The 18,205-nt window shown below is 38.4% G+C and overlaps 1 protein-coding gene across 1 annotated transcript in view; it reads left to right on the forward strand.

Annotated features, from left to right (window-relative positions):
* LOC103358909 (carboxyl-terminal PDZ ligand of neuronal nitric oxide synthase protein-like) overlaps positions 1–18,205 on the forward strand; it is a 212,305-nt gene that overhangs the window by 149,405 nt on the left and 44,695 nt on the right. Inside the window, exon 8 of the mRNA XM_008284060.1 lies at positions 6,022–6,183. Coding sequence (XP_008282282.1) covers positions 6,022–6,183 — 162 coding nt within the window. The remainder of the gene's footprint in view (positions 1–6,021; positions 6,184–18,205) is intronic.

An 18,205-nucleotide genomic window follows, 5' to 3' on the forward strand; every position in this document is an offset into this window, starting at 1 on the left:
CAAAAAGGTTGGAATCCACTGGTTTAATCTTAAACATTGTGGTGTATTTTAAAAGCTGGTTGTTCTTTCCACTGTGTCAATTTCTTATAAATCTAAATGTAGTGTTAAATAAAATAAAAAAAGTCGTGGGCGCCGCTGTAGCTCACCTGGTTGAGCTGGCGTCCCATGTGCAGGGCTACAGTCCCAATGTGGAGGTCATGAGTTCGAATCCCGCTCATGACCCTTTCTCACATGTCCTCCCGCCATTCTTCTCCCCTACTTTCCTGTCTCTCTCTCACTAACACTATCCAATAAAGGCACAAAGGCCAAAAAAGTAACTTTAAAAAAAATAAAATAAAAAATAAAATAAAATAAAAAGTTGTACAATATTTGTTTTTTGCTTTAAATGTGAAAAAAAGTAAACTACAGTAACTGAAAGCTAGTCGATAAATAATCTAATCAAAAAAAGACCTCTAACAAAATCACCACCCCATTCCCTACTCATGTTGGTACGGTCCAATCAGCAAATTACAGTTTGAAGTCTAGTGGCTGTATTCACACATGCACACTCCATAAATTAAAGCTTGTTGACCTGAAGAACGGGAGATTAATAAATGTCAAACTAAATTCTTTAATTACCTTAGCAAGCTGAAATACTTGGAAAAGGTAATCTCTGCACCACTAACTCTTGTCTCTTTGTAGCTAACATTCACCAAAACTTTGTTTCGCAGAAAACCTTCAGGAAATAAATAAATAATAATAAGAAGAAGAAGAAGAATAACAATAACAATAATAAGAATAATAATGGTTCTCTTATTCAATGAGCTCCTTCACAGCCATTATGTGAATTATATGAAAAAATATACCCCACAACATTAAGAAGACGTTACCTGGAGATGATAAATTGCATGCTACACTCTATTCTGGACAGAGTATTGTTCTTTTGTGTATTCCTCTAAATAACCCGACAAAGATCACAAATCATACTGACATGTTTCCAATGCTTAAGCAATATCCAGATGGCTAGAATATCAATAACAGAATCCTCTAGAGGCTGAAATGCAATGCAGTGTTTTAAGGGGCACAGCTCCTCAGTTTTGCTTATATAGACAATCTCACAGTTTCCTGAATAAAGTTTTGTTACATATAGCAAACAGATTCAGGCCTTGGGATTGACAAAAGAAAATAAGTGTAAGAGCTTGTTAAAGTAGGACCTAAAAATCAATTATTATAATCAGTTACCCTAGCTCTTTAGATGTTCCACGCTGGTTACCTTGTAAAGTGATTTACAGAGCAGATTTGCTGCTTACAAAACAGTCTAAAAGCTAGCATTCATCAAGTTACAATTACATTTTGTGCTTAAACCTGATTGCTTAAATGTGTAATAACAGATTTCTGGCCTCAAGAGACATCACATTTACAAGTCAGACATGGTAGGGAAGATTCTGTTCACTGATTTATTCACAGAAGCAAGGTGTCTTAATCCATTGATGTCAAAGGAACCGTTCACCCGAATAAGACCTTCTCTACTACTATTACTATACAATGACATTAAAGGTTGATATGGTATTACAGGCAAAGTCGCAGTTGAGTGATCTCCCAGGCTTTTTCTCGAGAGCCCTTGATAAAGTCGTAAATCTGTAGTCAAGGCTGCAGTCGGAGTAAAGGAAACCAGAACCTGTTGAACCTTTGTGTGTTTCGTAGCTGGTGTGTATGTGGGTCTGAGACAGTGTGTTTGACAGACAGAGAGCAGCTCATGTAATCACAGCTGTAGGAGAAATATAGACTTCCTTTATCCCTCGTCATCTGTCCTCAGTTTCCTTTCTGTCTCGCTTTCCACTTTCTTATTTAAGCTGTCTTTTCTTGCCTGGTTTGCCCTGTCCCTCAATGAGTTTAACGAGAGGCTAAAAGATAAAGGAAGACTCCTGCTGGCTGCTAAGAACTTGTATTAGCCGGAGTATGTGTGAGAATTAGATGGTAATAGCAGAGTTTCCCTCTGGCAGACTGAACAGTTATCATGAGGAATTTCAGTGGTAGGCTTTTTTTCTTCCTCTTCTTCTTCCACCCTCTTTAACTCCCTTACCGTCTTCTGTAATTGGCTTTTACCGTGGTAAACACGCTTTGGATTCAGTATACAGAGGTGGATTGTTGTCTCTCATTCTGTACAGTAAACACGGTACTGAGAGGCAGAAACTGTTTAAATATGCAGGCTCTCGCTCAACAACCTTAGACTGCTAATTCTTGAGTGTTGGGATGCGAGCCTGTGTGTGGGGGGTGGCCATTCATGTTGGATTAAACTCTTGTCATCAGTTTTTTTCATTTATCCATCCATCATCCAAGTTGTTTTACTCCTTGCATGAAATTCCAAAAGATACCCAACTTTGAAAAATGAAGGATCTTATGACAGTTGAAGTATTTTCATGAAATTATTTTGCAGTAGCCGCACATTAAAAGAGATTACGGATGCTGTCATCTTCATCACTGACTACCCTCAACAATGATTGCCCTGCTGCTTTCATACTTTTCTTCACTTTGGACTCATTCAAGTAAAGCCGTGCACCTCTATGGAAAGATGATTAAAATGCCAAAAAGGGAAGGTTGAATCTTTTTGAATATTTATTTTACAAAAGTTGAAAAACCTGAAATCGACATGCAATTTTTTTCAAAATACCCTTAAGTGTTGTCAGCACTGTAAAATAAAACTTGATTCTTCATTTCATAATTTTTTTTTACGACATACCTTTTTATAATTTCTATCAACTGGGTTTTGTTTTTTTTTTTATCTCTGAGGACAGCAACTCTAAAAACATATTTCACCATGCTGGATGTATCCCTCTGTTTTTTTGCTATGCTGCTGTTTGTTTTGTTTTGTTTTATTTTCCTCTCATTCTCTAGTTTCTTTCCATACTTGCCTCTGTTTGCCTCTGTGGAAACACAGCCTGCACTATAGCTAAGTAGTCCCTTCATTTTTGTCATGTGACGGTTGCAGCTAAGTGAGTCATGATTTCCAAGAAGCACAGAATTTTTTATTTATTTTTATTTCATTTTATTTTTTACCAGTATTTGGTTTTGGTTTGGTTTTACCGGTTTTGAGTGTCTTACTCTGAAAAACGGTGTAATTTGGATGATTTTTTAAAACGATAACATGCCTTTCAAACACACAAGTGGGTTTTGGGGTCACCTCAGTCACCTGCTTTGTAGAGGGCCCTCCAGGCATCATGCAGTTTCTGAGAATAATTTGGCATCCAGTCTTTGTAGCTGTTTGGGTCAACTATGCTGTGGCAGGAGTTGGCTCTAGGGGATGCTATAATTACAGGTCAAAATAAAGTGACATATTTTTTTAGTAAAAAATATCTGTTTGGTCCAGGAGAAGAAATGTTCTGGCTGTTTCATTGCCTTTTTATATATTCTGGTAACTTAATGAAAGAGTTTTTAAAGTTGCTGCTGACGTTTTCTCTGACCAACACATAGCGGGCATAACTTTACCATTTCACAAACTCACAGTAATAAAGTCTTGGTATCTTTTCAGTCAGCTCCTATGCTTATCAAGCTCTTCTGGCTTCCACGTTAGCAAGCAGTTGCACATTAAGCCGTCACAGAGTTTTATTTTCGTCTTTGCTCTGTTAGGCTATACCTGCCTATTTCTAGCATTCTGAATTGCCGCCCACATGCTGGATTTGTTTGTTCACATAAGGAAAGTGAAACTTTTGCTCTCTACCGTTTGGTTTTAGACGTGCAGCTGATTCATATTTGGCCTCCTTGAGCCATTTGGTTAATATCATCTGCTTACGTCATAGAAGGAATGTGATATCAGCTGGGAGACCTAACCAGAGTTCAAAGAGGCGAAAACTGCTACTATGCTTAATCTGAACTGCTTGTTGAATGGTTGAATAGCTTCCGTCCTCCCCAGAACATTCTGTGAATGTTGACGGTGGATTTTTGCAACAGAAGATATACTTTCATCAAGTGGTTGTAGGTTTAACTTTCATCGTTGTAACGGATGGGAAAAGATAGAAACATAGTTTTCTTAAGGGAAAATGTTGGAAATGGTTGCTCAGATGTACATTTGGAATGGGAATTATTTCCATCTGTGTTATGTCTTATTCTGCTGCTGCTGACAGTCTGTTTATGTCTGTCTTCTCTTTCTGTTTCTCTATAATTGGGAATAGTTCCTGTGTCCACAGTGCTTGAAAGTCAAACATGTCATCAGTTTTCCTTTCTGTTACTTTGAGTGCTGAATCATCTTATTCACTCTTCCAGGGACTAAACCCTCTCCATTTGCCTGACAACACTCACAGTTTCAAAACTACAGCAGCAATCCCGTTTAGCATCCTTTGCTTTAAAGCTGAGCAGTTGCTTTAGGTGTCTCAGAGTAGCTCCAGTGAAAAAGAGTGAATGATGTGTCTGTATTAAAGATACACTTAAGAGAAAAGGCTGTTTTTGTGATCCTGCATGTTTCTGGACAGTCTTCACCTAAAAGTTTTCTCTTGTCTTGCATATATTCCACAGCATTTTGCCTGCTATTCATTACATAATGACACTAAACACCCTGTCAATGTAGATAATTTCTTCCCATTAACCTAAAAGACCTATTTCAGACAGGCCATCAGTCACATATTCCTCTCATGCAGAGTGTGTCTGGGTCTGTGTGTATGCACGCATCGTTGTCTATGTGCTACCAGAAGGTGCTTAAGGAGAGACAGATGGTAAAGTGTTTTGGCGTAGATTCCTTAAGGCGGGTTCAGGTTCAATTTAATCAGGTGTCGACTCTGTGCTGGCCCCGCCTTGCGTCACAGTTCCATTCACTTTGGAGCGCCTTGCATTCCCCAGTTGTGCGTATTGTTTGGATTCAGCCAGGGTTCACACTTGGCAGCCGGACAGCCTGTTGGTTCGTTATGAACAGCAAAGCAAAGGTGACACGAGCAGAACCCAGCAGAGCTAAGATTGTGTATTAATATATAAAGAAAGCAATGCACATTTCTTGTCAGTGGAGCAAGAACTTGCTAGCTGTCCAAGACCAGGACTGTAGTAATTAAAAGCAACTGTGTTGGGATGAACAGAATGATCTTTATGCAGGACACGCATCAGTTTTTTTATCTGGACATGAGACTCTTGAAATGGTTAGTGTAAATAGGCCAAAGGACTTCTGAAATCTATTCAGTCTTACTAGTGGGACTCTACGTGATCCTTGACCTGTGTTAGTCATTTGTTAGATGGCTTTGGGGCAAAATATGTATTGGAGGTGCACGCTATGCTCCCAAGGTCTCAGTACTGGTCTGAGAATGCTTCATTTTCTTTTTACAGTGTGCCTTGTAGCAATCTGTTTTGCTGGACCACTCCACTTAAGGATTAAGAGGACAATTTGGTCAGTGCCCTTGTGTGCTCCAACTGAAATGCCTGCACTTTATTCCTGGACCCACTGAACACTGGAAGGAAAATAAAATATGAGTGTACACTTTGGTAGAGCAGTGTTTTAAATGTATATAGTTCTTCGATTTTCTTCAGATTCTCCTGGCTTGGTTGTCATTACCCTCAAATACCAGTGATGCTGCTGCTTTCTTCTAGCCATGGTAGGATTAAGGTAGCGTATCTCCCAAACAGAAAATGTTTTTGACTGGATGGAGAGGGCACAAAGTGTGACTATTTGCTAAATCTGTGAAACAGTTAGCATGCTACATGGCATTAGGAGAAGGAGAGCTGATTCCCAAAGCTCATTATTGCTGGAGTGGAGCATTTCAGTGCTACTGATCTGCATTCTCAGTTCGCGTCACTCATTCCACACTGGTGCAACTAATCAGCAACTCTACATTTCGAATTCAGATTCTTGTTTTGATGATAAGTTGTTCTCCAAGGCGTTTCATCGATGCAATTGCTTGTCCTCATTATTTTTGTTTATTCTTTAATAACTTCTTTCTTGTTGTGTATTTGCATCCTGAGCTGTAAGTTTTTGTGAGCATGTTTAGAAATATTACTTAGTCACTTAATAACTGTTTTCCACGACTAGATATTGACCTGATCTCTTCTCTTTCTCTCTGTGGTCAGGCTTCAGAAGAGGCTTCTCTGCTGCTGTCCAGCCCGAGGATGCTGCTCCCAGCATCAGGCACGCTGCCACCCGGTGCCCCCTTGTCTGTCCACCACCAGATCCAGCTACTCCAGCAGCAGCTCCAGCAGCAACAGCAGCAAACACAAGTGGCTGTGGCACAGGTGCGTTTACCAAACAAACACATTCATCCAAAAAGGCCTGGTTCCAGAAAACAAAAAAATTGGGATTTGTTCCTGACACCTGACATGCCTGCTGATTTGAATATGTTAACCAAAAAGAGTGAAACTTCTCTGCATAGATATATAAAACATTATGTGTATGAAAAGGTGTAATTGAAACTGCTCCAGTACCTGCTCATAGCATGATAATGACAATGAACAAGACCTAAACCTTGAGTATTCAGTTTACTGCTTTGGGATCTGTTGTGCTGTAGTGGCTTCTGTTCTTTGTTTCTGCTATTACCTCGTTTAATTTGAAGAACATTGACAGCAGCATTATGCTTGGCTCATCATCCATGGCATTGTTTTTGTGGCACCTGACTTCATTGTGGCAACAGTTGCTGGCAATATCTGGAGGCATTTTCTAAATAAATCAGGAGATAAAAACTTGGAGTTTATTATAGTACAAACAAACCCACTCAAGATTACAGAAAAATAATTGGATTTATTCTCACTGATGGATAAATAAGTCGACCTTTTGTTTCCAGTGTACACCCACCTAAAAGGATCCATTTACATCTCTACATATATGCTACACAAGCAATAAAAAAAGATGATAGACCAATAGATTATTACACCAGGGCATTGTACTCAGAGCTGCTATGGTAGGGAAGGAGACACAAAAAGTGCTCTTTCCTAGCTTAGTATCCTGTACTTGCATCTGAATGAGTTAAAACATGATGTAAAGATTTTAATAATCTTCTCCATCGACATAAAAATGCAAAACATGGGAGTGACCTCCTATGATTTGAGTGGAAATATTACAACATTAGATTGTGACAGAGAAAATACTGGTTGACTGACACCCTTTGTTGGACCCAAATATCACAATTATGCCACATCTACCCGCTGTGTTTCTGGATTTACAACATCCATGTGGATTGGAAACAGGTGTGGTCTAAATGCCCATACAGGAAAACCAACTTCTGTTGTATGCTGTGCTATAAAAGTAGCGTGATCGCTCAGATATTTTTCTAGCATTTTGAAAATACATAAATATAATACTTCATATAAATTAAATTATCCAAGTGTGGCCTAATGAAATAGGAATATATGACAAAGTTTTGACTTACTGGAGATTGAACCCCAAAATACCCTAATTCCACAGCTCTCTCTCTTTAAGTGATCACGGTACATGCAAGCTCATCTAGAAAATATACCTGACAATTTGACCCAAAAAAATTAATCCATGGATCCATCTTTATCTGTACCCACTTACACATTGTGCAGGGATGCAGGCAGCTGGAGCCTGTTCCAAAAACAGAAAATGCTTTTTTGTGTTAAATAACAGAAATAGCCATTTCTGAACAAACTGGTAAAAGGATACATGTAGTCATTTAAAAAAAGGGGAAAAAAAAAAATCAAGGGTCAGGGAACAGCGACGACACATGCCTGCAGGAACATGTGGATTTGAGAAAGGAAAAAAAAGTGCACCCAGCATCACATCAATCACCCAGTTTGAGTGGCTGCAGTGGGCCATGTGACGAGTTACAGCAACGGCTTTGAGCTTTTTAGCTGGATCAATACACACACAGACACATTCAGTGTGTTAGTCCGCTTCCAAAAGGCCTCGAGACTGTAAAATGCTATTTTGCCACTCAACGCACTACATTTCTCATGCATACTTAGACACACACACATTCCTGACCCAAAAGTGTCCCAGATAGTTAAATACTGATGCCTTATGGCTTCTGGAGAAGGATACCGTGGTGCTGATTAAACCGTCTGCTCACACTGAACTCAGCTGTTCCCTTGTCTTAACCTGAGTGATGCTAAATAGACTACTGCCACAACTGACAGCTCGCAGATTCAGATTGAACGTGGCCATACATAAATGCCATTAATTATACACGGATGAAGCCAGAGGTCACTGCCCACTGCCAGAGACACTGGTGCAGATTTTTTTTTTTAATGAGTCAAAACTGCTTTGGCACATGAAAGGAAGTATTTCACCTAATATGAAACATTTCAAATGAATGTGTTCTATGCTAGGGTGGGTGTCTGACCTTGGCTCTTTTGCCATTTAGCAAGGTTTCCCCAGTGGTCCTAACTTGTCTGAGCTGCTGTAACAGTTCCCTTCCACACGGCATCTAAATTAGTTTCTACTCACTCGCTACACAGTTTGTTTCTTTTAAGGTTTCAGGCTGTGTGTACTGCTATTGTCTACTATCTAGCTCCACAGTGGTAGTGCTTAAATTGTTATCTGAATAATCGATTGATCAGTAGACGTAAAAATAGTCTAACATATAATCAGTCAAGGCTTTGGTTCTCAACCCGGGGCTCAGGACCCTATAGTCACAAGATAAAGCTGAAGGCGTGCAGAATAAGAAATGTGATAACAAAGCAGAAAATAAAGTCATAAATCTGCTCCACAAAATTGATTTATTGCTTTTTTTTTTTTTCTTGTGTAATGCTAGATAGATCTACCACTTTGGCCTCTAGCGGTGGATGAGACAGTCTGAGAGGTTTAAAATGGAAATTTTCTCTGACCAAATTGCCCATAACTCATAGTCATATGTACCCACTGTATGTCTGTGTATTAAACCACTGGCAGAAGTATTTTTACAATGATGCCAAAGGTTTACTGTGACTTTAAAAAAAAATTAAAAAAGGAAGAATATATGCCTAATGCCTAACAGAAATAAACCTCATTATTTTATTCAGTGAAGTGTTCACATCCAGCAGCCTAGTCCCCAGTCCCCAACAAAAGGGCATCTCATGGGTATGTTACTTTAGACCCTCAGAGTCAGGGACAGCCACTGTCTGCTCTGTTGGCTTACAGGTGACCTCAAATTAGCAATAATGAAAAGCAAATCCATCATTCTGTGTTTATTTTTCATACAAAGTGGCATGCAATGTCAGCACTTTGTTGAAAATAATCCAGACATTTGCTGTAATTTCAAAGCTGGATTACTCTCTGCTGCTCAGAGATACAAATTACTTCCTAAAAGTTTGATTATTAATATTATTACTTCAGTATGTCCAAGTATGGACCAAGCATATAAAGCTCTGGCTTGGCTTTTTCTTGTGATGATATTACCACGTTGCACTGCAGATAGATAGATATTAGCAAATCAGTGCAATTCAGGATCAATTCTCATGTAATTTTAAGATATTTTTCTCAGTGACACTTGGTTGCACTGACAAGCATGTGACATTGCTGGAAAGATCTACTCATACAATTTAATATCATGTGCACTATAAACCTTACTGTTATAAATACTTTAAGAGCAATTTAATTTTAACAAAAGATATTAGAATTTCTGTGCAAAATGCATCTGTCATGCTCTACAGGCTCCAAGGGTTCATCAAAAATCAACAGATTAATTGAAAATAAAAAAAAAAAAAAGTCAGATTCAGCCCTAAGAGTACCAAATCTCTTCAAAAAAAGTTAGTGTACGATGGTAAATGTGGAGCTGGAGTTAGACTGAGACTGTTGCCTTCAGCGTTCAGGCTGCACATACTGACATCATACACAGTCACATGAATATTAACATTCAAGTGCGGTTTCACTGGAGCACTCACATGCTTTCATGTAGTTTTCAGTTTTTTCTGCATGGGCAAAGATTTTTGGAAAAATTCAAAACACACACACACACACGAGCAGACACTAGTTTTTCAATGTGCTGAAGTGAATCTCCCGAGGATCTACCATAATTCATAACCAAGAGTTTATTTTAAAAAAGGGAGTAATTTTGGGCTCATTGTGGCCAAGTAAAAAAGAAAAAAAAGATCTTTGGTCCTTCTGCCGCTCTCCCCTACTCTCCCTCACAACCCCCCTCTGACAGGTAAGAGCACGGTTGCCTGAGGCGACTTCTAACCAGCTCTAATGAGGAAGGAGAGCTAAGTCCAGCACTGAAGGTCAAACAGTAGAAAATAATAAGCTGATTAGTTCTGCCCAGATAATACACATTATGAATGAAGACACAAAGGAAGAGAGGGATTACTTGGCCGACACATCAGTCTGTGTGAAAATGTGTGTGCGCGCACTTTTACATCTTTATTTGTGTGAATGTGTTGTATTTTGTGTTACTTAGTGCTTCAAACGTGTTTACTGTTCAAAACAAAATCGCTTTCCCTGGTGCCTTTGCCTCAGTTTCACTCCAGAAAATAAAATGACAGTGTTCACTCTCTGGGTTTGCTGTAACTATTTGTTGGAAACATTTCACTGGATGATAAGGTAACCTACTTTGTTATGTTTACGGCAGATACTGCTCTTGTGTATGATTTTAGTATCTCAAACCGCAAGTCCCGACTGAGTTGTCAGGCTTGAGTGCTTAATGTTGTACCAAAACAAAACAACCATACACAAATGTGATAAAGACACAAAGCCAGGAAAACTTGAGGAATATCAATTTTGGCACAGCACTGAGCTGTCTTACATACATAAATTACAAAACGTACCTAAGGACATCAAATATCACCTGTTTGCAACACCACACACAATGAAGAGTATTTTGGAAAGAAAGTGCTGGTGATATCCAGAGACTGAATTTTTATTTTGGCCTGGTTGTAAGATATTTACTTTATTTCTATGTTTTTCTTTAGCAGTTTGTGTGAACCAGCATTTTTAAATTTGCTGCATCAATCAGAAATTGATTTACAGCTCCAGTGAACAGGCACTGCTTCATATCTCTTCTTTAATCTATTTTGCTATATAGATGGGTGACAAGTTAAGTAGAGCAACTGCATTTGTTATATCTCTCCACGTATTTATTGACTTTTTTCTGTAGCTCTGTTAATTGTTTTTACTTGATGGAACGAAAATGAATTTTGAAACTGTTTGGGAAATTGATTTATCAACTGTTTCAGTCATTTTTTAAGCAAAAACAGGAAACGTCCAATGATCAAAGTCGCTCTAAAATAATTTGCTGTTTTACCTGTTTTATATCTTTGTGACTGGAACACTGAAGGGTTTTACACTACTGTTCAGAGAAGCCTGAAGACATTACAAAAATTGCGGATTTATCTGTAATAGAAATAATTGCAGCTGTAATTCCCTTTCCATTTGTCACCTGTGTGTTCTTTGTACATCTTAGCTTGATAATCTCAACAGCTGTATTGCAAAATGATGTTTAAAAGAGTTGTTGTCCCTGCATATTATGGGAGAAATTACCATAAGGGGTGAAAAGAGGATTACTTTCCATGTGGTCTCCCCACGATGCTGAAAATGTCTGTGACTTTGTGGCCCGACCAAAGAACTGGAAAAATATTCTTATTGTTGAACCCTGCTGCAGAACCTGAGTGGAGGTCACCGTAAATGGAGGTAAATTAGTGAGCTGGCCAACACTAATCACAGCTCACTTAGAGATGAGTGGAAGTGGAGAAGTTTAATGAAGTCGTGAAATTGAGGGAGTACATCAGCTATCTGTTTCAAGATGAAACCTTGCGACGCAGCTGCTGCTCTGTCATTACTTAATGGAATCTGACCTCTGTATCTTTGTCTTTTTAGTTTGCAAACTGTTCTTCCCTTTAGAACTTCCGCATTCATTCCTTCTTACTTCTCCTACTTTTGTTCTTCTACCACTATCTCCCATCGTTTCATCCTCCTTTCAGTTATTTTCTCCCTGGTTTTTCTCTGTCTTACATTTCCTCTGTCTACTGTTAGTTCTTTCTCTCCTCCCACCTCACCTGATTACAACTTTGTTATAAATGGCCCAAAAAAAAGGGAGCAATGATGAATGTATAACATAGACTGAGATGGAAAGGAAGGGGGTGAAGAAAGTCACAGGTTAGAAAAAAAAGAAAGATGATAGAAAAAGAATACATGGAGAACAGATTGACTCATTAAGCGTGGGAACGCAGACGTAGGTGGTGACCTTATTCGGATATTATCAATAAATGGGCGGATCGCTGATCATTCACATGTAGATGGGCCAGTATGGAGCTCCTCCAACTTCTTGTAGGCTAGTAAGCGTGTTCTCCATTGGGATCAGCGATAAACATGAATTAACTCCAATAATGTGGGCGTTACCCCAATCATATCAGTGACCTCTTGTGCCTGCATAAATTTAAACATGCAGAATCCCCCAAAAAAGAGACAGAGTCGCTCACTTACTCCTCCTTCATCCTCTTCAGTTTTCAAGTCTGGACTTTTGTTTCTCTTTGTAACAATGGGGCAACACCACCATCAATGATCAGATCATTGATCAGAATGGATAGTAAAATGTCTACTGAGGCTACTTGAAGGTGATGGAGGCTCCTACTGGCCCAGCTGTATCCCTTTTTCCCACACTATTGCCTGCTCCTTTATGATTCTCACTTCATCAAGCACTGTCTTGCCATCTTACACATTACCATTATAGGTGCATTTCTAATGATTTCCTTGTCATTGCACCAGCAAATTGATCATTTCCCTTTCAGTCTTTTCCTCCCAAAATGAGATAAAAACAGAGACGTACCACTGTTGGAGGGGTTTCAAACATTTTCACATCAAAGGGACCTGGCGTGGGCAGGCAAAGCAATGATGATAATCCAGTGTGAAGAGTACATCCTCAGCAACTAACCCTGTGGAGTCGTAGCACACAACCAACAGTCTTAATCCTCTTACACTGAGTCACTGCCACTGTTTTTCTATCTTGTCTGAAAGGGAAGTGGTATCATTTAAACAGTCCTATCTTCCAGTTTCTACAATTTCAACGTTTTTATAAGATTAGGAGGTAATCCACAAGGTCTGGATTTTTTATGCTCCATTTTAGTTGATATCAAGTACTCTTTACTGTAGTGGTTTTGCAGAGAAGTTTCTCAGGCCCTGTATGGGATTTCTATTTGAACTTGTTTTTTTTTTCTTTTTTTTTTTAAAGATCAACCTCAGTGACACCTAAATATTCATTGTAAAAGGATCTACTGAAATGTAGCTCTTTTGCTTGAATGTAGAAATTTTATTGAGGTATTTCCTTTAAACTCCTATCCAAACATTGTAATTGCAGAACTGTGAGAAACTATATAGCTCTTCTATCTTTGCTCAGCTTTTTATCTAGTAAAGTTTTTATCTCTGTAAAGTGTGTAATGTGTACGTCTGCCAGTCAGTCCTAACCAACCAAGTGGAGACTAATTCTTAGCATTTGGAAACATTTTGGAGGCTGTGGCTCAGGTGGCAGAGTCCTCTAGTCGCAAGGTTGGCGGTTCGATCCCCCGCCCCTCCACAGTTGAAGTGTCCTTGCGCAAGACACTGAACCAGAAGTTGCTCCCTATGGCAGGCAGGCGCCTTGCATGGCAGCTCTGTTGCCATTAGTGTATGAATGTGTGTGAATGAGAAACACACTGTAAAGCGCTTTGAGTACCACTAATGTAGAAAGGCACCATGTAAATGCAGACCATTTACCAATTGTTGCAGCACAGTCTCAAATGTGCATGAATTATGTGTCATTCCCACTATTTTACACTCTTAAAACCAACATTTGACTTATAAGTGGCCTATTACACAAACCCAGAGCAGCAATCAGGAAAGCATGTTTGCTCCGAGCGAAATGAATCACTGATGTGTGAAGTATGGATAGAGGGAAGCAAGAAAGATAGCTGAGTAGAATATCTTAATTTTTGCATGCTAATATTAGTTAGATACTGATGTTTTTTTGTATTATAGGAAAGAAAGGATAGGTGAAAACTAGGCAGAGAAATGTCAAACTGTTGTGAGAGAAGGACCTGGGAAGATCAAAATTGTCCTTGGGTACTGTTCTGCTGAGGAATAGTTTTGAACAATGAAAGCAATAAAAAGGCAGAGAGATGCTAATTAGAGCTTTAAAGAGTCATTTCAGGTGCTTGAAGCTCCTTCAATTTCACGACACTCAGATAAGAGAGCAGAAAGCATTGGGTAGCAGCAGGCTTGCTACCGAGGGACCACAACACAGAAACACAAGTGGTGCACCTTTTAATTGGCTCTTTGTCTGGGTTCTACTTTTAGTAACAGGTTTTAGCTCTTCTTTCTTCGAGTTTGAAAAGGAATAGCAACATCATTATTTCCAAAATAGTAAGTTGTGGTTCACAAGTGAATTGTATCCTATCATGCTGTCTCTCTAACTGTGTCCATTCTTTATTTTTATTTATTTTTATGTCCATTTACTCTGTAATCCAAAGGTATGCCAACGTATTTGTTCATTTATTTAGATTTACACTGGTTAAATGTAGTTCTGTCCTGAATCCACGCTAAGAAAATTGTTTCCTGCTGCGAAGACATCTGAGAAAATTGTCTCTTTTTTGTAGGCTTTGTATTTTTACAACAATTCAGCCAATTTTCCACCCATTGTGTATTTTTTTCTTTCTTGATTACACTGTAATTACCAAAATAGCCATTCTGTATATTAGGACAAAAACAAACAAAAAATGTGCCATTATAGAGGAATGAAGTTATGTTTATCTTTATGGTAATTTGTTGTACAGATCCATACAGAATGAATTAGATGGTGTGGAAAGTTGAGTTATAACAATAGGTGCCGTACATATTAAATACCCTAGCAACAAAATGAAGCTTTACCTTTATCTGGAAACATTTTGCTTTCTGGCTTTTCACTCAAATTTGTTTTGTTGTACACTGCTATGCATATATTCTGCAAAACCCTTTACAGAAGGGTAAATAAATGATTGCGTTCTTTATCAGACGCACAGTGTAATGGTAGACAGGACACAAGAGTATGTGTTATACACCTTAACCATCCGGAGGCCATTGTTCCCTGAAAGATTATGTTCCCCTGTCAAGGCTTTGTGATTTTTACCATATCTGCTGAGTTCAGATCCAGGATGAGCCCCTGTTTCTGTGTCACAGCACAGGTAGTGTTATAGGAATTTGTCTGAGGTTGAGGGGAATAAATTACTACAATCTAGCCTTGTGGCTGTGTTGATATTACCAGGCCATAACCTGGCTTGATTTTTGCTTTTATGTACAAAGCACAATAGCTTTCAGTTCATCTAGGTTAACACATGGCACAGTCGGCAAATAAACCAAAAATGCTTCAGGGGTGAAGTTTGTCATTTATTGTCCATTACAGTTTTTGACAAAGGGAGCTGTGTTCTCCACAGCTTGCCAAAAAAGACAAATGAAGATCTTTCTTTTCATTTATTCATTTCCTATATTTGTGATATGTCACAAACAAATGTATTTCAGCAGAAAATACATTTCACTCAAAACATAATTGAAAATGCAGTTTAGTTGTATAGGAATGTCAATTTTAGGTAGACAGGGCAGCAATATAAATAGCATCTAACATTCTTGAGTTACCCTTCAGATATGTCCAATTATTTGTCAGGAAACCTTTCAAGAAAACATTTCCTTTTATATGAAAACAAGGTTTCAGCTAATTATCAACAGATTCAACTCAGTAGTTTGGTTTTGTTTTGTTTCGTTTTGCCCCAGAGTAAGGCCACCATATTTAGTTTGACTCCAAAAAACATGAACAGGAGCAGTAATAACAATGGTTACAGACTAACAGATTGATTTTCAGTCACGTGATGCCTCACAGATAACCAAAGAATATGGAAAATCCTTTTAAATTAATATTTATGTAATTAATGTTGTATGTATTTGTGAATTAAGTGAGATTCCAGTTTAAGCATGACAGGGGGAAGCAGGTGGAAGGAAATGCAGGTCGCCAGATACATAGTATTACTAGTGGACAAAAGGAAGTAATCATAGAGGTCCAGCTGTAATAGCTCAGGGCTTATTATCGCTTATCTTATCGACTTTTCATTCTGTTTTTTATATTTTATCTGAAGGCCCAGAGGACCACAGAATTTGCTGAATATGGCCAAATGTAACCTTGTGTGGCTGTTTCAGAATGAGACATTGTGCTCTTTTTGATCAGATATTCACACGATAAAGCTTTGAAAAGAAAAAGTTTTTTCATGGCTTATTTTCTTATCTTATTTGCACAGTGCGTTTTCTGCATGGAATTATTCAGTGTCCTTTTGGCAGCCACTGCAGCTCAGTGAGACATTTAACACGGACAGCACCAGGACAAATGTGACACTTGGATCCAAGGCCTCAGTATGAACCATGGAGGAGTGGCTGATGTGCTATTAGAGTTGTCAGCAGGGCAGCATATGCCAGAGTCAAGCTCCTCTTCTCCATTGCTCATGATGTGGTCCTCTGTGCTGTAAATTACACCGCCAAAGTCATCATCAGGGTGTCAGTGTTTACAAATGAGGTCTGCAGAGGCCCGAACACAATCTGGAATCACCTCTATTTGTTGATAAGTACAAGGATAATGGAAGCAGATGACTGTCCTCCTCTACACTTGTTTTTCTGACTGGTGCGTGGATGTGGGAGAGGAGGAGGAATGGAAGCTGTGAATTGTGACTCCATTTTGTGTCTCTTCACCTCACTGGTTCCTCATTAGAGTGAGGAGGGAGCGATGAGGTTTCATCAGAGAAAAACATTGAAAATACTCCTCAGTCTATGACAGAAAAGTAGGAGGATGGAATAAATGAGGGGACAAAATGGAGAGGTAAGAGAAAAGACATGTAGAAGAAGCATAAAAAAAGGAGTAGCAGCAGATTGTGGATGGACAGCTTGGTTTTAGTTTTAAAAATAGAACCTTAAACACAAGAAGTCAAAAGAGGAGAAGTTTTTGTGTCCAAAAAAGAAAAGAATCCTTTCTTCATTTTTGATTCAGCACTTAAAAATATGAATACACTTGAAATTCAGGTCATTAGACTTAGATATATATAGAGTTGCAATCCAGATACTTGAAGAGTGACCTTAACACACTGGAGTGCTGAAAAAAATAGTTGAGTAATCATTTAGTAAACTGAAAATTAGCACTTAGCAATTCAGGTCAGGGTGAACAAGCAATTTGAATACGTCACCTTGTTATTGCCTGGGAACCGATGGTACATCAGGCATTTACTACTGTTTTATGACATTTTACAGACAAAACTGTTACAGATTACAGCTGTCAACTAAAAACAATCAGATGTTAATCAGGAAGAAAAATACTTAAGAAAGTTGCAGCGTGCGATAAAAAACGATTCATATAATACGCTTTAAAACAACTGGAGTTGAAAGTGCTGCACATGTTATAGACAATCAACAACAAGAATATTCTGATGGGCAAAAAAAAAAACAAGGGAGAAAATAAGATAAAAACCTTTTTGGAAAAAAAAGTAAAATAAATATTTAGTAAAAGAAAAACAGATAAACAACTTGTAAGATCAATTTCTGAAGTATAACAAATGCTAAATTGTCAAATGTTAAGACCACAAAGAGAAACGTTATCATGACATTGTTATGGCACTATTTAAAATATTCAACATTAGCACACAATAAGTGATGTGATACGTTGTTATATATGTCACTGAAATGTTTTCTGTTTAACTGAAATCTTCCAGCCTTCTAGCTTGTGTAGAAGGCTTCACTATTTTTTTTTATTAAAGTTGTTCAGTTGTGTATTGAAAAGTGTATAGAAAGGCATTTGACTTGTGAGGTTTTCAGAACAGTATGTGAATGTTTTTTTGTCTGTGTGTGGACATTTTTCATCCTTGTATGTGAACATGTGTTTATGAGTGTGTGTGAAAACTTTTTAGTAGTTTCCATGAGAGCTTTTCAGTTGTGTATGTAGACAAACTGGACATATAAGAATGTTTTTTAGGTGACAGGAAAATTACTATAATGCATTTGCATAGTAATTCTGAATAATGTCTGCAACAGCCTTTTGTATTTTTCAGTGGCGCAAAGCAATGTTTCAGAATATTTAACTTCCCTTGGTATTTTATTCTGATTCCAATCACAGTTAGTTTTTTTGTTTTTTTTCGTACTTTAATATGTGTCACCATTGACGTCAAGAGCTACGAGCCTTCATGCTACCACGGTAACAAGCTCAGTGTTACCACATCAAGCTGAAATGAGAAACCAAGGAGTCATTATGAGTTTCAATGACTTGCCTCCACATGAGGCCCCATGATTCACAGCGCTCAGAAAATATACTGCTGCTGTTGTCGGCCCTTCACACCAACTGCCTTCCCGAGAAATATT

Source organism: Stegastes partitus, unplaced genomic scaffold, assembly GCF_000690725.1.
Source record: "Stegastes partitus isolate 25-593 unplaced genomic scaffold, Stegastes_partitus-1.0.2 Scaffold342, whole genome shotgun sequence".
NCBI classification, from domain to species: Eukaryota; Metazoa; Chordata; class Actinopteri; family Pomacentridae; genus Stegastes; species Stegastes partitus.